Genomic DNA, 24299 nt, shown 5'->3' on the forward strand with positions numbered 1-24299 from the left:
AGGCAACATTTCACTTCCTGGATAAACTCCTTCCAAAAGTTCAGTTCCCAATGCCCTAGCAAAAATTTACTTTAATTAGAGGTTGCATTTGGAAAAGTTATGTTGTTAATCACACTTGGGTTGGTTAATAAATTATAGCAAGTTGACACATTTACTGCAGCTCTTAGCTGGGTATCTTCACCAGGTACAATTGGTGCCAGGCTTCCTGCTGCTTCTAACCTGCATAAATTATCTGGATTTCACTCAACAACAGCGATTGCCAAATTTGCAAATTGAGGGGGACGGGGAAACTGGCCCAATCAAGGAGCAAAGGAACAGAAGGTCTTCTGGAGAGCTTGCAGGTGAGAGGATGACAGATGAAAGCTAAAAATTGTTTCACTGAGAAATGAATGAGTCGACTACTCAATGAGTCAAAGCTGCTGTAAAAACAGACAAGAGATTAACAGCTTTTTCCTCTGTCTGAAATATTCAAAATGATAGAACAGTCTATCATTGGGCAGGCACAGTAGTGTAGCAGTTAGTGTAACACTTTACATCGCCAGTGACCCTGGTTCAATTCTGTCCACTGTCTGTAAGGAGTTTGTACGTTCTCCCTGTGTCTGCGTGGGTTTCCTCCGGGTGCTCCGGTTTCCTCCCACATTCCAAAGACATATGGGTTAGGAAGTTGTGGGCATGCTATGTTGGCACCGGAAGCATGGCAACACTTGTGGGCTGCCCCCAGAACACTACACAAAAGATGCACTTCACTGTGTGTTTCAATGTACATGTGACTAATAAAGAAATCTTATCTTGGGATAATGAATTAACTATTCCTTCATAACATTAAAAAAAAGTAACAAGCTTTAGCAGTATTAATCTTTGGAACACACATAAAAGGATGCAGATACTCAGATTATTAAATAAATTCAAGGCTTTCATAGAGGAATAAGGGGATATGAGAATCAGACAAGGACATGCAATTGATGTAGAGGACCATCCATGATATTATTGAGTGGTGGAACAGACTCATGAGATTGTATGCCTCCTACTGCTCAATTTCACAAGATCACAAGATCACAAGATAAGGGAGCAGAAGCAGGCCATTCGGCCCATCGAGTCTGCTCCAAGGAAAAGGGAAAAAGAAATGGGGTGGGAAAAAAAGAGAGAGAAAAAAAAAACTATTCTAATCCCATTTGCCAGCCTTATCCCCATATCCCTTGATACCCTGACTATTTAGATATCTGTCTATCTCCTCCTTGAACACCCCCACTGATCTGGCCTCCACTGCTGTGCGTGGCAAGGAGTTCCACAATTTCACCACCCTCTGGGTAAAGAAACTTCTCCTCATCTCTGTCTTGAAACTGTACCCTCTAATTCTAAGATTGTGCCCTCTGGTCCTGGACACGCCCACCAAGGGAAACAGCCTAGCCACATCTACTCTATCCTTACCTGTCAACATTTTAAATGTCGCTACGAGGTCCCCTCTCATCCTTCTGTACTCCAGCGAGTACAGTCCAAGAGCCGACAAACGCTCATCGTACTTAAGCCCTTTCATTCCTGGAATCATTCTCGTAAATCTCCTCTGAACCCTCTCCAACGTCAGCACATCCTTCCTAAGATGCGGGGCCCAAAACTGCGCACAGTATTCCAAATGAGGCCTCACTAGCGCCCCGTAGAGCCTCATCAACACTTCCTTACTTTTATACACTATACCTCTCGAGATGAATGCCAACATAGCATTCGCTTTCTTAACCACCGATCCAACCTGGTGGTTAACTTTTAAGGTATCTTGTATAAGTACCCCCAAGTCCCTTTGTACTACCGCACTATCAATCTTCTCTCCTTCTAGATAATAATCTACCCGCTTATTTCTACTTCCAAAGTGTACAACTGCACATTTCTCAACATTGAATCTCATCTGCCATTTTCTTGCCCATTCTCCTAAACTGTCTAGGTCCCTCTGCATTCTTTCTATTTCCTCTATGCTCCCTACTCCTCCACTTATCTTGGTGTCATCCGCAAACTTAGCCACACAACCATTTATTCCATCATCCATTTATTCAATCATTTATTCCATTATTTCACATACCCTTACAATGAAAATTAAACAAAATGATGAATCATATTGTCAAATCAATAGTCTATAACTGGTGATGCTGTTATAATTATCTAGCCAAGCTACAAACCCAATTGTGCATTCAGATCTAGTCACTAAGGTCCATCACGTATACCAATGTCTAGGTTTGATCCAGACCTTGTGAATATCTAATTAAGCTCTGGCAGGACAGCAGCGTTCAAATTATTAATCTGATATCATAAATAGGAAACCTTATTCTGGAATCTCACATGTTAAGAGCATTTACCTAGAGTTATACAGAAGTGCTGGCTGGAGTTCAACACAAGTATTGATTTTATCGTAACGTAACACATCATAATGTTACTTAGCACAAATAGTAGTTTTCCTATTTCACTGGGAAGTCACAGTCACTTTTACAATGTAACCATTTCAACTCCAACTTTTAGCCGTTCAACTTGATGAAAATATTATCGATGATGCTCATAACAGATTTATTTAAATAAAAATGTATTTAACATTGAAGGCATAAAAATTTTACTTCTCCTGTGGGCTCGTGTCCTTGCAGGAGATATATTTATTGTAAACACATTTACATTTCTGGCACCATTTCCAACATTAAATACATTGGCAGATCCTGTACAGTATCAGATAAACTCCAAAAAAAATATAATTCCAAATAGGACCAATCCTTTTTCCTCGTTTGCCACTTGCTTTATCAGAGCTGATATTAAAATCTAACACTTTCAGAGTCCTAAGGCACACGACCTTTTCAGCAGAAATATCCTCTGAAAGCTTTGCACAGTACTTCAAACACATTGTTGTCATATCCTGAAGCATTGATTGAGACTTAGTCTTTTACTAATGAAGGTTCAAGCCAAATATTTTTGTCACTGAAGTAGACCACGGAAAAATACTTTCAGAATGCATGATTCAGTCATCTTTGCAGTAGTAAGTTCAGAGTTAAATTCTAACAGGTGTATTTGTTGCACATTTCCTTTTTAAATACTTGCATTAAATATGAGCAGTTAACAATACAGAATCATCCAATTTGGCTCATGGGGGCCTGATGGCGCAGCATGATTACATTCACATCCCGGAGTCAATGCATTTGAAAATAATTGCGAAAGGTATGCCAACTTATTTAAAGAGAAGTATTGTTTGATGTATAATGTTAAAACAAGTTTCACGGCATAAAAAGCCTTCCTATTCCAAGGTCAAGACCACTGCTCCAACCATAATCACAATGCAGTGAAGAAGAAGGTCAAGGTGACCTCCCCCTCCTGAAGGACATTAATGCAATGCATCTCTGGAGTCCATCATCAATTACTTTCACTGTCCTGAGGTCAAAGATCTGCTTCTCCTTTACAAAGTTCTGGAAGAGGTGGATGCCCCCACCGACCCCAAAGTAATGGGCTTTGGTGGCCAGGTAGATGGTTCCTTGGTCTGAGAGCAGACTGGTCAGTGCGTGGTGCAGCGCGGCGTAGCTGTGGGGGTTGTAGAGCGTCTCGGAACTCAGGATGACATCGTACTTGAAGGAAGCATCGCGGTCACCGTGAACCTGAGCAAAGAGGGACCAGGGCCCCGAGAAGAAGCGGCAGCGGGCGAGGAGGGAGCCTTCGGCTCGGCTGCGTTTCGCAGGTGGCTCGTCGTCTCCTCCCACCTCAGGCCCAGGGAGCGACCGTCCCAGCAGGGCCACGTTGGGGATGGTGAGCCACTCCAGCACCTCGCCGTTGTAGTCCTGGAAGTGGACGCAGGCCGCGCCCTTGCCCAGGGCGGCGATGCCCAGCAGCCCGGCGCCGCAGCCCAGGTCGAGGACCCTCAAGCCCCGCAGCTCCACGCCGGCCAGGTAGTCGACCAGGTCCGCGGTGCACTCCCAGACCTTCAGGCCGCCCTCGTACAAGCCGGGCACCAGATCCGAGAGGGACAGCAGATCCCAGGGGAGTCTCCCCTGCCCAGCCCCAGGCCTTTCCTTCCCCGGCCCTGGCGCAGCTCTCTCACCCACATGGCCCCCCTCCTCGGCCCCAGGTCCCTCCTCCTCCTCGGCCCCGGGCCCCTCCTCCCCGGGTCCCCCCTCCTCGGCCCCGGGCCCCTCCTCCCCGGGTCCCCCCTCCTCAGCCCCGGGTCCCTCCTCCTCCTCCTCCCCGGGGCCCCCCCTCCTCAGCCCCGGGCCCCGACCCCGCAGCCCCAGGACCCTCCTCCCTCCCCGCAGCCCCGGGTTCCCCCTCCCCGGCCCCGGGCCCCTCCTCCCCCTCGGCCCCGGGCCCCTCCTCCTCCTCCCCCTCGGCCCCGGGCCCCTCCTCCCCGGGTCCCCCCTCCTCGGCCCCGGGCCCCTCCTCCCCGGGTCCCCCCTCCTCGGCCCCGGGCCCCGACCCCGCAGCCCCAGGACCCTCCTCCCTCCCCGCAGCCCCGGGTTCCCCCTCCCCGGGCCCCTCCTCCCCCTCGGCCCCGGGCCCCTCCTCCTCCTCCCCCTCGGCCCCGGGCCCCTCCTCCTCCTCCCCCTCGGCCCCGGGCCCCTCCTCCTCCTCCCCCTCGGCCCCGGGCCCCTCCTCCTCCTCCCCCTCGGCCCCGGGCCACAGTAAGGCCGAAGGCTCGATGTGTTTGATCCGGAGGCCGCCGGCCTCCAGCACCGACACCGCCGCCGCCGTCCGCTCCAGCAGCGGCCTCAGGTCGGCGGGGTCCCCGACCACGTGCTCCCGGAGGCGGCGGCGCTGGGCGGCCGCAGGCGCCGGGCCCTGGCGGTCCCCGGGGTTCCCGCCATCGCCGGACCCGGGCTCCGGGCGCCGCCCCCCGGGGTTCCCGCCATCGCCGGACCCGCCACCCAGCGGGAACTCGAACTTGAATTCCATCGCTCCCGCGGCAAACCGCCCGCCGCCAACCGTCGTCCCGACCGCTGGACCAATCAGCAACGTCTGTCCCGACCGCTGGACCAATCAGCAAAGTCTCCCCCAAACTCTCAGCCAATCAGCAATGTCTCCCTCCACAATCTCAGCCAATCAGCAATGTCTCCCTCCACAATCTCAGCCAATCAGCAATGTCTCCCTCCACAATCTCAGCCAGTCAGCAACGTCTCCTCCACACACACACACTCTCAGCCAATCAGCCAGCTACCCCTCAGCTGCGTCAGCCAATCAGAGTGCGACCTTCGCTTCTCTCAACCAATCAGCAGAAAACCCAAGAGGTGCGCTCGATCGCCCGCCTTCAGGCCCCGCCTACTTTGTCACCCGTCAACCAATCAGCGGGAGGCACTGCTGAGAAATCAACTCACTTTTTTCTTATCAGCCAATCATACGGAGAGTAGGCGGTGTAAACCCGCCCACCTTCCCCTCTCCTCCAATCACACAGCAGCCGCTGGCAGCATGAAGGGCGAGCTGGCGGGTGATTGGAGGAGAGGGAAGGTGGGCGGGATTACAGTGTGTGGGTCCGGGGGGCAGGGGGTCAGTGTGTGGGTCTGGGGGTCATTGGGTCAGTGTGTGGGTCCTGGGGGGGAGTCAGTGTGTGGGTCTGGGGGTCATTGGGTCAGTGTGTGGGTCCTGGGGGGGTCATTGGGTCAGTGTGTGGGTCTGGGGGTCATTGGGTCAGTGTGTGGGTCTGGGGGTCATTGGGTCAGTGTGTGGGTCCTTGGGGGGGGGTCAGTGTGTGGGTCTGGGGGTCATTGGGTCAGTGTGTGGGTCCTGGGGGGGGGGTCAGTGTGTGGGTCTGGGGGTCATTGGGTCAGTGTGTGTGTCCACGGGGGGGTCAGTGTGTGGGTCTGGGGGTCATTGGGTCAGTGTGTGGGTCCGGGAGGTGAGTGTACCTCATGCCCACCTCCCTGCTCTTTCCCCACAGCACCCCCCCCCGACTCCCTCACTGGTTAGAGCCCATTCTCAGCCTTCAACGTGCCCCAGGACTCGACCTCAACAGCTCCCTGGGGCAAGGAGTTCCAATGACTCAACCCCGCTCCATTGGTCAGATCTTCCAATTGGTCCAATACACGAGATGCTGGAGGGACTCAGCGGGTCAGGCAACATCTGTGGAGGGAAATGGACAATCGAGATTTCTGAATCCAAACTACCAATTCACCGTGTATCCTGCTCATCATAATCTTCCTGCTCAATTTACCACGAGGGACCTTGTCAAACACCTCGAAGTCCCTGTAGACAACATCCACCGCCCTACCCTCATCAGACACCTTGGTCACCTCCTCAAAAAATTCAATCAAGTTTGTAAGACATGACCAGCCCCACACAAAGCCATGCTGACTGTCCCTAATTAGACCATGTTCTTCCAAATCAGCCTTTTCTCATAAGGTAACCCTATCATTACCTGGGATCATCCAAGTGAGCCTTCTCTGAACCACCCCCACCCAATGATATCTTTACACAGAGGGACCAAAATTGTTCACAATTACTCCAGATGTGGTCTCATTAGTGCCTTGTACAGTTGCAGGAAGGCTTCTCTCTAGTTACACTCCATTCCCTTCGAAATAAAAGCCAACACGCCATTAGCCTTCCCTATTACCTGCTGCATTTGTGTGCTAGCTTTCTGTGTTTTGTAGAATAACACCACCCCCCCCAAATCTTTTTGAGCAGCAGCTTTCTGCAATATCTCCCCATTTTGCTCTTTGTTCGAAAATGATTAACTTCACATTTTCCCACATCATTTCCCAGCCTTGCCCAATCAGCAAACCTGTCAATATCTCTGTAAACTGTTTGTATCCCCCCAGCCACTTGTCTGCCACAGCTCTCCTCTTGTCCTCCCTGCTAATCTATCGCCCCACTTCAGTCCAGTTAAGCCACTTGTATCCTTGTTCATTATCATTCGCTTTATCTAAGTTAAACACAGTTGTTTCTGAGCCTATGTTTCAACCTTACAAACAGAATTCGGAATTCTATCATGCTATGATCACTACTCCTTGGAGATCTTTTACCGTGAGGTCATTCATTAAACATGCCTCATTACCAGATCCAAGGTAGCCAACTCACTCTCAGTTCCCTAACATACTGTATTGCTCTAAGAAACTATCCCAACTGCACTCTGTGAATTTATTCTTGCAGCTACTTCTTCCAACTTGATTAACCCATCCACATGAAGATTGAAGTCTCCAGTAATTATTGCATGCCCCTTTATTTATTGATTGAAACCTTTTGCTGCAGTATAACAACTGTTTGGGGGTCCACACACTGATCTTAAAAGTGTCTTCTTTCCCTTGTTGTTTGTAACCTCCAGTCAAATGAACTCATCATCTGCTGAGCCTAGATCTCTCACAACTGTACCTGTTTCATCTATTAGCAGGTCTACCTCACACCTTTTATTTCCCATCTATGCTTCCTATAAATCAAATATTCCTAAATATTAAATTCCCACCTTTAATTCCCCCTTGCAACGATCATAGTTGCTGGTCAGATCATCTCCATTGGCTCATTAACCTTATTACGAATGCTTCCCGCATTAAGAAACAAAGCTTTTAGGCTAGAATTTTTACTATTTTTAATCAACTTGCCTTTGTTTTGTACAGTGGCCCAGCTGGCCTCTCGCCATAGACTTCCCTGCCTTCTACTTTTGCATTCTTTCTTTCATTTCTGTCTTTGTTTTTTTCTCTCCATGGTCATCAGTAGGTTCCCGTCCCACTGGATTGATCATCTTGTTGGGCCACTTCTGGGATGGTGAGAATCACCTCTTGGTCCAGACCAGGCAAGGACAACAGATTTCCTTCCATGTAGGACTTTGGTAAACTGGTTGGATTATATTTTTCACATTCAGCTCATTTCAGCATTGCCATTGTTGACACTGACTTTTTAATCCTGATATTCCCGTTGTCGTCTGTAAGGAGTTTGTACATTCTCCCGTGTCTGTGTGGGTTTCCGCCAGGTGCTCTGGTTTCCTCCCACATTCTAAAGACGTACGGGTGGGTTAATTTGGGGTTTAAGATGGGCGGCGCGGACTCATTGGGCTGGAAGGGCCTGTTACCAAGCTGTAAATAAAATTTAATTTAAATTTAATATTGTTACTTGAATTTAAACTCCCAGATGCCATCATGAGATTTCCCGAGCATTATCAAACAGAAGTGAAATGACGCTGGGCCAAATAACATAATAGAACTGAGGACCAAAAGCTTGATCACACAAAGGTTTTAAAGAGGATCCTAGAGGGAAAGAGTTGAAGAGATGGCCAAATTTAGAGAAGAAAATCCAGAGCTTAAGGCAATGATGCTACAGCTGCCATTAGATGCTAAAAGAAGTCAGAATTGGAGCAGAGCTGTTAGCACTTCAGGTCACCTTTAACCGTACATCCACCAAAATCATAGACATCCCCCTTGATGGGCAGGAGTCAAATCTTGCAAGTCAACATCACAGCATCCTGAAACGTGCATGGGCTGTCCTCCAGCAGTGGGTGGTTGTGCTGTTTGCCTCTCACTGGAGTCAGGAGTCTCAGCTTCGGAGCATAGCTCTATGTCAGTCTATGTACGGAGGCAGCTTAGGCCCTTCTGAGTGGTTCACTTTCCCTCAAATAAGCTATTCAGTCACCCTAATCTCAGTGATTCTAATTGGGTTATAAGGCTGGAAGCCACTACGGGGATAGGGCATAGTAATGTCAAAACAAAGATAGAACGTTTTAAGTTGAATGCATTGTTTGTCTAGGAGCCAGTGTAGGTCGGCAAGCAAGGGAACTTATGAATAGACAGCATGTGATGCAGACACGGGAGATTGCAGATGCTGGAGTCTGGAGCAACACACAATCTGCTGGAGGAACTCAGCGGGTCGAGCAGCATCTGTGGAAGGAAAGGAATTGTCGACATTTTGGATCGAAATGTTGGTGCATGTTAGTTCACAGCAGCTGGGTTTTGACCTCAGAATTGCATAGGATGGATCAAGGTGTGTGTTGGAACGTTAAAAGCTGGAGATAACACAGTCAAGGATGACTCAATAAAATGTCAATATAATCAGTAAAATGTGGTGGAGGCACGGTAGGTGGAGATAGACGTGGTAAACTGTGGCATGTTACAACAGTGCCTGCCTCCTAAATTGCTCCACCAAGCAAAAGTGTCAGCTGTCACAACTGAAAGTCGTGCAGATCCATGATCTTTTCCTCTGGCTAATTTTTTTTGCTTACGTTTTGAATCATGTTAAAAATCAAATTATAATCCCTGTTATTGAGAACTGCTTCAAATAAAAGCACCTCCTTTAGGGCACAGAATTCCTTGAAACCAGGTAATTTCCAATTTAAACATGACTTAATATTTGTGTGTGAATTCAAAATAAAGCAACATCATTTGATCAAAGAGTATATAGTTTGCAGTGTACTTGACGGCCACCCTTTCAAATAATGTTAATGTTCTTTGACTGAGAGAGGTGGGAATATCATTCCATAAGTGTTGAGATCAAGTCCATTTCAGTGGAGACTTCAAATAAAATATACTGTTACTTTGAATGTGAATTAGATCCGGATGCATCACAGCTTGGTACGGCAACTGCTCTGCCCAAAACCGCAAGAAACTGCAGAGAGTTGTGGACACAGCTCAGTGCATCACGGAAACCAGCCTCCCCTCCATGGACTCTGTCTACACTTCTCACTGCCTCTGTAAAGCAGCCGACATAATCAAAGACCCCTCCCACCCCGGACATTCTCTCTTTTCCCCTCTCCCATCGGGCAGAAAATACAAAAGCCTGAAAGCACGTACCACCAGGCTCAAGGACACCTATCCTGCTGTTATAAGACTATTGAATGATTCCCTAGTACGATAAGATGGACTCTTGATAATCTACCTTATTATGGCCTTGCACCTTATTGTCTGCCTGCACTGCACTTTCTCTGTAACTGTAACATTTTATTCTGCATTTTGTTATTGTTTTCCCTTGTACTACCTCAATGAGTTGATGTGGATGTGATGAAATGCTCTGTATACAAAGTTTTTCACTGTACCTTGGTACATTTGAAATAATTACCAATTTACTTGTGTGATTTGCCCCAATAATCTGTGAAGCCAGCCTAAATTATTGCCATGAGCAATGTTTTGCTGACTGAAGTCTATGAATAGAAATATACAAATGCCAACTATGGTGGTGTACTGGAAACCCAGAACAAAATAAAGAAACTGCTGGAAAAGGGTTGGATGCCATTGTAGAAAGAGAAACAGGGTTAATCAGAACATAACGACAGGGATTTTCTTGATGTATGCTGCTGGTTCTATAACCAACTCCCGACGTTTACCCATGTTTTTGGCAGCAATGTTGGGACACAGTGATGCAGCAGTTATTGCTGCTGCTTCACAGCTCTGGTGATTCTGGACTCACCATTGAATGCATTGGAGGAAGGAACACTGACAAGCTGGGCAAAGGGAGCAAGTGCATTAACAATTCTAACAGTCTCTGACTGCAGACAGCCCTCTGCACCACACAGCATACCTCTCCAGTACAGTTGGCCCTCCCCATTAGTACGAGAGGATGGGTGAGTTTGAGAGCACAGAACATTACAGCACAGTACAGGCCCTTCGGCCCACAATGTTGTGCTGACATGTTATCCTGCTCTAAGATCTACCTAACCCTTCCCTCCCACATAGCCCTCCATTTTTCCATCATTCATGTGTCTATCTAAGAGTCTCTTAAATGTCCCTAATGTATCTGCCCCCACAACCTCTGCTGGCAGTGCGTTCCACACACCCACCACTCTCTGTGTAAAAACTTACCCCTGACATCCCCCTTATACCTTCCTCCAATCACCTTAAAATTATGTCCCCTCATGTTAGCCATTGTCGCCCTGGGAAAAAGTCTCTGACTGTCCACTCGATCTGTGCATCTTATCATATTGTATCATCCTGAGAAGCAGACCAGTTCCAGGAAAATCCAACCCAGGAGCAGTAGATACGGGAATGCTGACTACTTATAGGACTGACTGACACTACTGAATCTGTGAAGCTTCATGTGGCAGACCTGGATGGATGAAATTAGTTCTCAGAGGACATGAATTCATAATGTGAAGTAGCAGATGGGCAAAAATGCACACACAGGGCAGGAGAGGGCGATCTTCTGAGGTTGCAATTCAGTTCGATTCCCATCGCTGTCTGTAAGGAGTTTGTACGTTCTCCCGTGTCTGCGTGGGTTTCCTCCGGGTGCTCCGGTTTCCTCCCACATTGCAAAGACGTACGGGTAGGTTAATTTGGGTTTAAAATGGGCGGAGCGGACTCATTGGGCCGGAAGGGCCTGTTACCACGCTGTAAATAAAATATAAAAAAATTTTTAAAGAAGTTCCACCTTGCTTCTAACATGCTTCTAACACACTTCCACTTTGCTTCTAACATGCAGGAAGAAGAAAAAAAAACTTGCATTTCTTTAACTGCCTTCACAATCCTTCAAGAGACCCCAAAGTAGTCTGAAGTACCTTTGGAGGCGCAGTCAACTTCATGCACAGCAAGATCCCACAGTCAGCATGGGCAGATGATTTGATTGTTGTTTAAGTGATGTTGCAATAAATGTCGTGCAGAGCAGCAGAGATAAGTTCTTCGAAATAATGCTGCAGGGTCCTTTACTTTCACCTGAAGGAACAGATAAAGTCTCAGTTTAACGTCTCAAATGAAAGATGATAATTTGGACTGTAGACCACCTCCCTCCCCACCCCCCCCCCCCCCCCCCCCACCCCAAGTCTCCTCAGTAGAGTACTGGAGAATCAGCCTGGATATTTGTGCTCAAGTTGATTTACCACAACCTTGCCACTGAGAGCAAAGAGTGCTGTACACTGCAACTGGTCAGACCTGCTGTGATAGATGACCCTGTGGATTCATTTTTTTAAATGTTAGCGATGATATTACATGCTCCAATGCATTTGCCTTAAATTTGCTTATGTGTATTTTTTAAAAGGCTGCAGATATCGGCAAACGTATAGCCAGGCAATAGAAGAATGCAGTAAAACTCTGATAACCTGCTATTCAGAAAACCTGATGGTTTGTCATCTGGCTCACCAGATGGAGATTCCCTCACTCCCCTCTACACACTAGCGTCCCCATTCCCACACTCCCTTTTTACTCAACGGAGCCCCCGGTTCCCTCTCTTCCTTGAAACTCACCTGGTTTTGTTCCCCACACTCCCTTTAAACTGGGCAATTTATTATTCTATGTAACATCTAAAATAAAAATGAAGGTAAAGTATGTTGGAATGTTAATAGAGTAATACCTGATAATCCAGAAAACAGGTTCATCCAACATCACCAAACTCCCAAGCATGCCAGATTTACAGAGTTTTATTGTATTAGGGTAATCTTTATTCAGTCAAGCTTGGTGACCACACAGGGGTAAGCTACTGAGGTTGATTTTATGTCCATAATTTATACATAACTATCCTCTGCTCACAGTGCTTTTCTGGGATGATTGCCCTGTTTTTATTAGGAGAAGCTGCTGTAGTTTTGGGTTCCTCCACTCTTTAAACAGATTCTGAGTACATAGGCTTTATTTAGTGAACAACAGACTGCTTGCTGTGGGTCAGATGTTCTGCCCCAGCTCCATTACACTGGATGACACAGGTCAATAAATATGCTCAAAAATCCAATGTTTAATGAAGATTCTATCATCGAAGCTCCCATCGGGCAGGAGGTACAGAAGCTTGAAGTCCCACACCACCAGGTTCAAGAACAGCTACTTCCCTTCAACCATTCAGTTCTTGAACCAACCGGCACAAGCCTAATCAGTACCTCTGTATAGCAACACTGTGACCACTTTGATTAATTTGTACTAAAATAGATGTTTTTTTGTTCTAATTGTGTTCTTTCTCGTAAAAATTGTGTATAATTTATGTTAAATTTTTTTGTGAATGTTGTGTCTCTGATGCTCTGTGCCCGTGATGCTGCTGCAAGTTTTCCAATGCAGCTGTGCACATACGTACTCGTGCACATGACAATAAACTCGACTTTGACTTTGACTTTGACTTTGATTTTCCTAGCATCTTTCTCGAGGTTTCTCCATTTTCCTTGTTGCTTTTTTTAATCTCGCCAAGCTAGAATATTTTTCAGGAGTCTGTTTCAGTTCCCCTACTGCTGCTCTTTGGAATGTTGATTCCATGGAGAGAGTTCCCTGTGGGACATGGTATTTGTAGAAACACATCTTGGAAAGTTGGCAGCCAATGACTTGCTCCCATTGGGAATGTCAGATTGCATCTCTGACATTCTTACTCAACCATATTGACATTTGTTTCCCTTGAATCTATTTTGCTCCAGCCCGACTTTTTACCATTGCTTCACCAAACATTCATGAGATGGTTCTAATCAATATCCTGCTCTAACTCACAGTAGTTGGGAAGTAAAGCAGACTTTCAAAAAAAAGGTGTAAATTCGGCAAGAGGTTTAGGCAAATGTGTACTTTTCATTAAAAAGAATGCAGCCCGTTCTTAACATTTAATTCAGATCAACTCTTCATCATTTGGGGCCAACTTTGACTCAGTCAAGGGAGTATCAATGGTCATTGACCTCATAATCACCTATGTAGACTCACCACAGCACAAGGAAAGTAGTGAAGCTGCCCTTATTTGTAAAGACCCTTCCCTCTGGGCAGTTTAAGCCACCACCTGCATCAGGTAGTGGACTCCTTTAATCTGTAATTAGGGGGGGCGAATTAAACAAACAGAACCTCAGTTGTTAATCTGAGATACAACTGGACTGAGAGTTTACACTGGAACTTCTAAATCCAGCTGGAGTTTTATAGATGACTCCAAGAAGGTGATTTTAAAATAACTTTTTTCTAGTCCCATTCGAGAGCCCCAATCCTCACCCCAGGACTGAACCTTTTGCCAGCCAGTCGACCCCCAGACATTCCAGTAGTCTAATGATCGTGTCAGAATATCTAGCTGGGCTGATCTGCTTCAGGCAGTTGAGGTCCAGTCTTTAAAATGGCTTGGAGATTCTTCACGCCCAAAGTGATACAATTGTTGGTAGCTTCCCTGAAGTTAAAATTCACCTGCCAGATCCAAAAAAACGTTAAAACTCAGCCTCTCAAGTAGCATCTGTGGAAAGAGGAATTTATGAACGTTTTGGGTCACCAACCCTCAGAGTTTGACCTGACCAGACACGTTGACTGGTTTCTCCTTCCACAGATGATGTTGAATTCTTCAAGCATTTCTGTTTTTTTTATAGCAGATTCCAGCAAATGCAGTGTTGTTTGTTTTATGTTTACATGCTAGTTTCTCAACACGCCTTTGTTCCGTAAGAATGGAATCAAAAGTTCTAATCCAAGCAATGGAAAATACACTTAGGAAGATTTTGAAATCTGGATTTGCTCTTCTCCCACTGACCACACCTTTGCTGTTGGGTACACTGTTGGCAACCCTCCTCCGTTGTTCTGCAGTGACCGGGAGTGGAAGGTTAATCTACAGTGAGCAAATTTCAAGGAGAAAAGTCACTGGAGAATTTGTAAAAAAAGCAATGTGTTCATTTTCCTTGAACATGCCCAATTATTAGTTATAATCAATCCGGAGATGCAGAAAGAAACTGTCTGACTGACAATCAAGAAGTATCCTATTGGAAAACATCGACAATCCACTTGGCATGAGAAGCTGTTGCAATGTGAGATTAGACGTGTTGGGAGAGCATACCAGAGGTGATAAGCCGTCAGTACCAGACAGGGAAAATATGCAGTGGAGGTCCACCTCAGGAAACTAATTGGACAAAAGATGTAAACAGGAAGAGCAATGGAAAATGACAAGTGTAAGCTGGTGTCACAGAAGAAAGATGTTTGTCATTCATAAATAAGAACATAGGGATGAGGAGCAGGTCCTCTGAATCTGCCGCACCATTCATTAAGATCTTCTACCTCAGCTCCATTTTCCTACGTTAGCTTCATATCCCTTGATTTCCTTAATATCCAGGTATCTATCAATCTCTGTGAATGAACTCATTGAGTCTCTGCAGCCCTCCTGAGTAGATAATTCCGAAGATTCACCACCCCCTGAATGAAGAAATTTCTCTTTATTTCAGTTCCAAATGGCCTAATGAGAGTGTGCACCCTGGTTCTGAAGTCCTCAGTCAGCCCCAGCACCCTGTCGCTCCCTAAAGGAATTTTGTAAACTTCAATGAGAGTACCTCTTATTTTTAATTCTCCATGTGGAAACGGGGGTACCATTGTATACTGGTTATGTTACTGGACAAGTAATCTAAGGGATACAAATTCAAATGCTGTAATGTTGATCTGTATCACAATGACAACGGACATGAGATCGAATCCTCTCATGGCGTCTGGGGAATTTAGACACGAGTAGTTTAATAAAGTAAGTTTTAGTTATGGTAACCATGAAATCACTGGATTGATGTAAAGAGAAGGGGTCTTTGATTATGTTGGCTGCTTTACTGAGGCTGCGAAAAGTGTAGACAGAGTCCATGGAGGGGAGGCTGGTTACCGTGATGTGCTGAGCTGGTCAGTCACATCAAGGACATTTGGGGACATGTGACAGACACCAGCCACACCAGCAAACTCAACAACAAGTGTGCTTCATTAATTAAAGTGATTGATATCCCTCAGTTGCTGATTCCAATCCAATGAAGACACAGAAACCTTAAGACAAAAATTCAAAATGCTGTTGTTCAGCAATATACTTTCTTCTTCAGAACTAGCAATGAACTGCACATCCAAACTCTAACCCAGATTGAAAGAACCTGCACAAACCATAGCATTAATTACTTGCCAATAATGAGGTTAGACAGATATTGGTCAGAAATATATGGTCCCATTAGCAACATATTGCAGCTCCTAAGAATTCCCTTTCAATATTCTCTGCTTCTTAACATTAAATTCTCAGAACGTAATTATGATACAGATCAGCAAGTAACTCAAGGAAGGAACAGTGACTATGTGCTTCAGAGATGAACCAGCACAGCTTGGGAAACGGGGTAGTTTTCCTCTGCTTCATATATCGTACAGGCAAGGCTCTAGATAACACCTCTATAGAAGGATGTTCACCACTCCAGCCTTCTAGTTTCGAGCAACACTGGCCCAGGGAAAGCAAGCAATCAGCTCAGTTCTGCAGCTCATGGTCAAGTAAGCTTCGGAAACATTGCTAACGATTGCACACAGACTGTGATCTGTCTGATCCACTCTCTGTGTTATGCTTTACTTTGTACTCCATTTGTGACTTAATAAATAGTTATTACATAAAGATGCTTGTCTGAATTCTTGGATTATTTGGCAAGAAAGGGTTAAATTTTGTTCAGCAACTCGTGAGTATCCAAAATAGAATCAATACTGGTATTCAAAATGTTGAGGTTTCAGGTCCCTTGCTCTTGCAAGTTTCTGGGTTTCTGCCCTTCCTGGGGTTCCCAAACGATCTGTAGGGATGGGGGCAGGGTATCTCAGCCCCCTCCTCGGAATGATATGTCATTGATGAGATATGTTGCAGAAAGGAAAGCCTGAGCAAAGTCACCCTGAACCAGGAGAAACTGTGAGTCTGTCTTAATCAGGACTTGAGCTACCTGTGAAGGGCAGTACTCCACCTGAGTTTAAGAGTGCTGGCTTCATGTGGACAAGTATGCCCAGTAACAATGTTGTCCTGGTCAAGGAATTAATCCAGACACCTCCCACATCAACCCCATCCCTCCCCAAAGAATTGTTTAACTTTGACATTACACAAAGGAGCCCAGGGTAACCAACATAGCAGATGAAGGCCAGAGTTTTTAGCCAGGTCAGGTGGATTGGGGTTGGAAGTTTTCATTTGAGAAGGACAAGACAGGTTAATAATTGAGGTCACCTGTCTGTAGAATCCCCATGGAACAGGTACAATTTTATACCAAGAGAATATGATCCATTCGCTTGCATGTAAGTTAAAAACAGCTGATCTCTCTTTGGAGAAGACTGGACATGATGGTGGGTGAATATTAATCTCTGGGTCAGGCAGTTGCTGAAGGCTCACTTGATCATAAAACATCTCATCTGAGACTTCAGAGTAGGTAGTGTCATGCTAGAGGTGCATCTTTCCAATTAGACCTTAAACGAAGGCCACATCACTTGATCAGGTGGAAGTTAAAGATGTCCCATGATGAGGAGAATTCTCCCTAGTCCTGGCCAATGTTACCCCAACCGACCTGACTGAAACTATTTATCTGGTAGGATATTGCTGTGCACCTGCTGCCTGCCATGTTATCCACATTACTATAGAAATGCAAATCTTTTATTTACTTAAACAAAAATTTGCATTTTGTTGTAGAAAGGAAACTTCACGTTATTAATGAGAATTTGTTATCAAATTTCACGCCTTCATCTACCAAACATATATGCAAGTTCTTACAGATATGTTCCAGAACTGGAGCACGTTGGAAGGGTAAGTCTAGATCATCTCTAGGAGATCTTTTTGGTTTTCATGCTGTACCTTTCCCAAAGCACCAGCCTGCCTCTGCAGTGTGCATTCCACATCATGCATGCATGTATGCAACTTGACTTCCATGTCTTCTTAGAAAGCTATCCAACAATGACAGAGGATGCGTAATATTTCCCAGAGAGCAAGAATTGGAATGAATCTGAATCTGTGACCTGAATAGTTATGTTGTTTTATACAGACTGGCAAGCATAGCAAATATCACAGGGGATTTCACACTTGGCACAGAGCCAAGCTACTTCTATGCAGTGTTTTAGCAGCACTGCAAGCTTTGTGACTTCCATTACAAGGAGGAAGGTAAGCGTCTTTTTTGCAGCACCTTGGTAATTATTGAATTAGTTAAAAGTTGCATAAATGATAATAAATTAAACCGATGGCAAGCATTATAATACCTCCTACTGGTTCGTTAATTTTAAAGTGCAAAGCTTTCTGCTTTTATCTGCATTTGCACATATAGATCTTTTCTATATAGACTGATTTTGTATCCACTTTGATGGGTTTGAAGTTCAAGGTTACAGAGAAATCCATTGCACGTCATATTCAACATTTTCCTTCTTGTTTTAACGTATGTGCCATGTGTTATAATTGCAGACTGATATATTTCCTTTATCACGGAATGGTTGCTGGTGATTTCAGACAGGCTTTTCACCGGTTCTGCTATTTATCTATCAAAGGTTTTAGCAATTATATTTTAAGCCAATTTTAGCCTTGAACAATATCTGCAAGGTTACCTTGTCTGCAATGAAATCCAAAAAATCATTTTAATTTACTTTCTGAGGATTGGGCAACAATCATTGCTTCACACTGGTGTCGGACAAATTTATAACTGATGCTAGGGAATTATCTTTCATGATCAACACATGACTTCCAGATAACATACTGCAGGTAAAATTCCTGGAATCATTTAAGAAGCAGTTGGACACTGATTTGTTTTCTCTCCTGATTGATGTATTAAAGTAGGCTGAATGGTTTTGCAGTCTGCAGACATCTGTGCTTTATAAGATGTGCTGGATATTGAAATTTTATGACTCATCTTTGTATGCTTGATGTGGATGTGGGGGTAAGTTAATTAGTCGTCATCAAGTTAAAGGGCATAAATAAAAGTGAAATTTGTATTTTCTATCGTGTGCTTTAGCAGTGTTGGGTAGAGAAGTAGTAGAAAGTTCAACAATACATCACTGCCATCACTTATGTTTTTCTTACTGAAAACATTTGGTTATGCTTTGCTCAAATTTGACAAGACATTTCGTAATTCAGAAAAAGTGGGTTAACTGCACACTTTAAGATGGAGTTGCCCAGTTGTTGGCTGAGATGGCAAATACATCTGTGTAAATAATGTGTTCCAATCTGATTGCTCATCATGCAGAGGCTTTGACATAGAATTTATATATTAAACCAAAGAACAATGAAGGCAATGGGTACAACATAATGATCAAGGACTCCTGCCAATGTTAGAGTAACACTGATCAGAAAATATTGGCTCATAGCGTTGCTGGGTCGCACTTCAAGGTGATTTTACCCTGTTCTCTGTTGCTTCGAGAGCAGCTAATAGAAAAACCAATCCTTTGCTATCAGTTATATTTGTGTCCTTTTCACCAATTCATAGTCATCAAGTCATATTCATCAGTTCAATTATCTCTCAGTTTGAAGGACATGGTTCACATCAATTGCCAGCTTGGATTTTGCACTGCAGGTTGGTACTCAGCCAAGCAGAACCCTGTTTATACTGTTTACTTCCTGCCTGGTTACAATTCCAACCACTCAGCCCAGACAAGCAATCCAGAACTCACTCCCCACTTAGCATCGTAAGACTCAGGTGTTCCTCAGAAAGGAACTTGTGAAAGGCTTACACGGTTTTTGCCCCATTTCTGGCCTTCATTTAACACTGCAGCAAACCATAAATGAAATGACTAGTTAATACGATTCAAAAGCAATTTTCTCAACAACTATTTCAGTTTGCTTTAATTGGTAAATCGGTTTATTGTTGTCACATGTACCGAGGTACAGTGAAAATCTAGTCTTGAATACCGTTCATACAAATCAATTCATTTGATAAGATTTCTTTATTAGTCACATGTACATCGAAACACACAGTGAAATGCCCTTTTGCGTAGGTTCTGGGGGCAGCCCGCAAGTGTGGCCACACTTCTAGTGCCAACATAGCATGCCCACAACTTCCTAACCCGTACGTCTTTGGAATGTGGGAGGAAACCGGAGCACCCGGAGGAAACCCACGCAGACACAGGGAGAACGTACAAACTCCTTACAGACAGCGGCCAGAATTGAACCTGGGTAGCTGGCGCTGTTATAGCGTTACGCTAACCGCTACACTACCGTGCCTACACAGTGCATTGAGGTAGTACAGGGTAAAACGATAACAGAATGCAGAATAAAGTGTTACAAAAGATCAGATCAGATAAAATAACTTACTTTTTACAAGAAGGTATTTACAGTGGATATAATAAATTATTATTGATGTTTAGATAATTTCCTTCCAAAACCATATAGGAAAACTTAAGAATTCAGATCTCAAAAAAGTAGGAGAGAGAAAGAAAGGGGAGGTTTCTGGGATGGAGAAAGGACAAATTTGGAGGCCACGGAAGGGAGCAGAGGTTCCAAAGGTTGACAATCCAAGCACATGGAAGAAACGGGATCTCAGAAAAATTAAGAATTCAAGGTGTTCATAAAAGAAGAGAGGGCAAAAGGAGAGGGAGATTGGAGGATATCTGGGACATGGAACGAAGTACAAGGGCACTAATCTGAAACAGTCATCTCTGTTCTGTCACAAGGTTCCCTTCAGTCCCAATTTCTGCCTCACTGGGCGCCAGCTCTCCAGCATAATAATACCAAGTTTTGCCACGACACCGTGTCTGCATTGTTGAGCCACTTGTCCAAGATCCAGTCTGTCCAAGAGTTCCTCCATTTGAACGTTATTGAGCTCACAGTTAGCCTCGCCAGGAAAGTACTTTCTTTTAAACTGTAAATGGAACCATCATAACTGAAGGTCGGAAGCACCCAACCCCCACATCCCAACCTGGCCTCTCTCAACTGTCAATCACCTCATCCAATGTCATCCACACCTCCCTCCAATGTAGAGTCAAAGCAGGAAGGGCCTTCGTCTGCCTTTGAGTCTTATGCAGGATAGAATATTGCTGCCATTTATTGCAAGAGGATTGGAGTTGAGAAATAGGAGAGTAGTGTTACAGTTATACCGGGTACCAGTGAGGCCACACCTGGAGTACTGTGCACAGCTTTGGACCCCTTATTTAAGAAAGGACACACTGGCATGGGAGGCAGACACAGCGAGTGAGAGTCACCAGGCCAAGTCCTGGGATGAGAGGGTTGTCCTATCACGAGCGGCTAAAGAAATTAGATCCATATTCTTCTGAGTTTAGAAGACTGAGGATGGTCTTATTGAAACTTATAGGGGGCATAACAGGGTAAATGTTGAGATATTTCCACCGATGGGAGAGTCACATAGGGGCATAGCTACAAAACTGGGGATGGTCATTTAAAACTGAGGTGCTTCTCACAAAGGGTGGTAAATCTCTGGAATTCTGTACCCCAGAGGGTTATGTTCAAGTTCAAGTCGAGCTTATTGTCACCTGCACAAGTACACGTACGCAATGAAAAACTTACTTGCAGCAACATCACAGGCACGTAGCATCAGATATGCAGCATTCACAAGAAAAACATATACACAATTTTTACAAGAAATAGCACAATTTGAACAAAAACAAACAAAAGTCAATTTTAGTGCAAAGCAATCAAAGTGATCATAGTGTTGCGAAACTGCAGTGATTAGGGTTGTGCAGGTTGGTTCAAGAGCCAGATGGTTGAAGGGAAGTAGCTGTTCTTGAACCTTGAATCAGGCTTCTGTACCTCCTGCCCGATGGTAGCTGCGAGAAGATGGCACGGCCTGGATGGTGGGGATCTTTGACGATGGATGTTGCCTTCCTGAGGCAGCGCCTCCTGTAGATACTCCCGATGGTGGGGAGGGATGTATTGGGCAGAGTCCACTACTCTCTGCAGCTTCTTACGTTCCTGTGCATTCAGGTTGTGGAGGCTAGATCAATGGAGTATTTTAGAAGGAAGTAGATAATATTTTGAAAGAGCAGGGAGTTGAGGGCCATAAGGAACCATCACAGAGGAGAAAATAAGGCCTGGGACTGATCAGCCATATTGAATGGTGGGGCAGGCTAGACAAGCCAAGGATACCTACTCGTGCTGCTATTTTCTTGTGACCTTATGTTCTTATGCCAAGTAGGGAAGGCCACAGACAATGCTGCCTATAAACCTTGGAGGTGCTGAAGAATTTCTTCACTATTAATCCTTAAAATTTTGTTGCAATTTTCTTTCAAGCATTATATTGCCAAGTACATTCAACTTGAAAATCCCTATCTTTTGTCAACAGGATTTGGAAGTAATTTGCATGTATTGCAGCTGATTGCAATGTTGAATACATTGGCCTAGTATAAAACAATGCTGGTAAAAACACATTATAGGACAGTGCGTAGCAGGCCAACTAGCGTTGGCTAATCCCCAACGATACTGAGATCACGGTTATATGCAAACAATAAGGAAAAAATTTCCAGGGTTATGGGGAATGAGCAGAGGAGTGCAACAAATTACAAAAACTTGTGTTTGCATAGAACCCTTGACGTCGGGATTCCAAGGCCCCTTCAATATCGAACAAAATTTGACAACAAGTTTCAAAGGAGATGTTAGGACTGGTGACCAAAAGATTGGTCAAAGTGGAAGGTGTGAAGATGCATTGGAAAGGCAGAAAGAGACAGAGGTGTCGGGAGGGATTTCAGACGTTACGGTGGGAAGGCACAGAGGAGCATTTAACCAGGAATGATCAGAAGGCCTTAACTGAAGAAGCGCGGAAATCTGATAGTGGCTGCAGGGGATGGCGGGGAGAGTCGGGAGCAAGGTTTGAAAACAAGAGCAAGGATATGAAAACTGAGGTGTTTCTAAGCCGGGAGCCAGTGTAGCTCAGGAGGCACAGGGGTGATGGGTGACTGGGACTTGGTGTAGGTTAGGACAAGGGCACAGGAGCAGTGGGTGACAGCTGAAGTTTTACAGTGGGAGGCTTTTAAAGAACAGGTGCCGTTAATTTGGCCTGAGCTGCCTCCACCTGCACTAGAATCACAGACATTTGTAGTATCTGGCCCGTCACATCCATGCTGGCCAAAAGTGGGCAAATTTAGAAATCTCATTCCGTGATAGGTTATGGACCTTCAAGTGCTCATACAAGTACATTTTAAATGTGATGAATTTCTACCTCCTCTGACCCTTTCAGGCAGTGAGTCCGGCCCTTAAAACTCAGACCACACCCCCCAACACCCCCACCACTGCTGACCCTTCTATCAACTCACTTACATCTGTCATTAAGCTGGAAAGAGTGCAGAGGAGATTTACGAGGATGTTGCTGGGACTCGAGGGACTGAGTTATGGAGAGAGGTTGAGCAGGTTAGGACCTTCTTCACTGGAGTGTAGGAGAATGAGGGGTGATCTTATGGAGGTGTGTAAACTCATGAGGGACATAGATAGGGTGAATGCACTCAGTGTTTTTCCCAGGGTTGTGGAATCAAGAACTAGAGGGCATAGGTTTAAGTTGAGAGGGATGAGATTTAATAGGAACCTGAGGGGCAACTTTTTCACCCAGAAGGTGGTGGGTATATAGAATGAGCTGCCAGAGGAAGTGGTTGAGGAAGGTACGTTAGCAACATTTAAAAGACAAAGACAAGAGAGACTGCAGATGCTGGAAATCTGGAACAACAAACACAAAAAGCTGGAGGAACTCAGCAGGTCAGGCAGCATCTACAGAGGGAAATGAGCAGTCAACATTTCGGGCCAAGACCCTTCATCGGGACTGGAAGGAAAGAGGGCAGAAGCCAGAACAGGTATACAGATAGGAAAGGTTTAGAAGAATATGGACCAATCGTGAGCAAACGGGACCAGCTTAGATGGGAATCTTGGTCGACGTGGACCAGTTGGGCCGAAGGGCCTGTTTCCGTGCTGTGTGATTCTATGACTAAATCTGAGGCCCTGGTCTTCAAGGGGTCCTTCCTGTTCACTCTGTCTAGGCCTCTTTATTTCAGACACCTCAATAAATCTCTCCTCCATCTCCTTTGTTCCAAAGAAACTAACCCCAACCGAGACAACTCTCGGGGCCTGGAATCGTTTCCATAAATCTCTCCTGCATCTTCCCAGTAGAACTGTGCCACAACTGTGGCCTAACCACGGATCCAGCGAGAACTCTTGCCCCCGCCCCCCACCCCCAGCCCTGCCCTGGCGTTCTACGCACATTCTGATCAGACCTCCGCAGCGTGAATCTGCCAAGAAATGCCAGCAATGAGCCAGGAAAGACCTTGATCAGGACACCGTCTGCAGCACTTGTTGCATAGCTACCGGTTAACCAGACAAGCAGCACATTAGAGGTGCAGAAATCACAGTTCTGACGTCAGTGAAGGCAGCTTCTGAGCTCCACTCACAGTGCACACTGTTGTAACACAGCCCCTTTGGCACAGAGTAGTTCCTGTGGTAAGTACCATCAGTGCTTTTGCAGTTAAATTTTGCATTAATCTTATGTATTTCTGCGGAGTCTCTTGTCTGTGTTCCACTTACGTCGCACTTACTTTGGTGTACATTTCACGAGCACTGAGGAGTTTAAAACCTAATTTTCTCATTCAGGTTTGCACAGTCCCTGCTCAGGGAATTTGTTTTATTAATGCTTTGGATTGAAGGCCGGGGAAAGGGAAATGCTTCTCAGTCAGCACGCACAAAGTGCTGCAGGAACTCAGCGGGTCAGGCAGCATCTCTGGAGGGAAATAAACAGTCGACGTTTCGGGTCGAGACCCTTCATCAGGACTGGAAAGGAAGAGAAAGGAGGTTGGGGGAGGGGGAGGAGCACAGGCTGG

The 24299-nt window shown here is 45.3% G+C and overlaps 2 protein-coding genes across 3 annotated transcripts in view; one reads left to right on the forward strand and one right to left on the reverse strand.

Annotated features, from left to right (window-relative positions):
* Window positions 1–2038: 2038 nt before the first annotated feature.
* On the reverse strand, window positions 2039–4902 carry mettl18 (methyltransferase like 18). The gene is made up of 2 exons (XM_052025550.1): window positions 4295–4902; window positions 2039–4209 (listed from the first exon to the last, which is right to left on the reverse strand). The coding sequence occupies exons 1-2, from the start codon at window positions 4900–4902 to the stop codon at window positions 3318–3320; spliced, it is 1500 nt and encodes a 499-aa protein (XP_051881510.1). The 3' UTR covers window positions 2039–3317.
* Window positions 4903–17638: 12736 nt separating this feature from the next.
* The window catches only part of mbnl2 (muscleblind-like splicing regulator 2), a 142839-nt gene continuing 136178 nt past the window's right edge, over window positions 17639–24299 (forward strand). Inside the window, exon 1 of one of the 2 annotated variants that reach the window (XM_052026284.1) lies at window positions 17639–17670. The gene's annotated coding sequence lies outside the window, so the exon portion shown is untranslated. Of the gene's footprint in view, window positions 17671–23859; window positions 23923–24299 lie in introns of those variants that run through there. The other variant, XM_052026283.1, reaches the window with a different exon arrangement.

This window comes from Pristis pectinata, chromosome 11 (assembly GCF_009764475.1).
Source record: "Pristis pectinata isolate sPriPec2 chromosome 11, sPriPec2.1.pri, whole genome shotgun sequence".
Classification (NCBI taxonomy): domain Eukaryota; kingdom Metazoa; phylum Chordata; class Chondrichthyes; order Rhinopristiformes; family Pristidae; genus Pristis; species Pristis pectinata.

What these genes read in the sequence shown, in the direction of transcription:
- mettl18 (XM_052025550.1), bottom strand. Translation starts at nt 4,902, where the DNA reads ATGGAATTCAAGTTCGAGTTCCCGCTGGGTGGCGGGTCCGGCGATGGC. An exon ending in GGGGCCGAGGGGGAGGAGGG is followed by an intron (nt 4,210 to 4,294) that starts GCCCGGGGCCGG and finishes GGGGCTGAGGAG; the next exon opens with GGGGGGCCCCGGGGAGGAGG.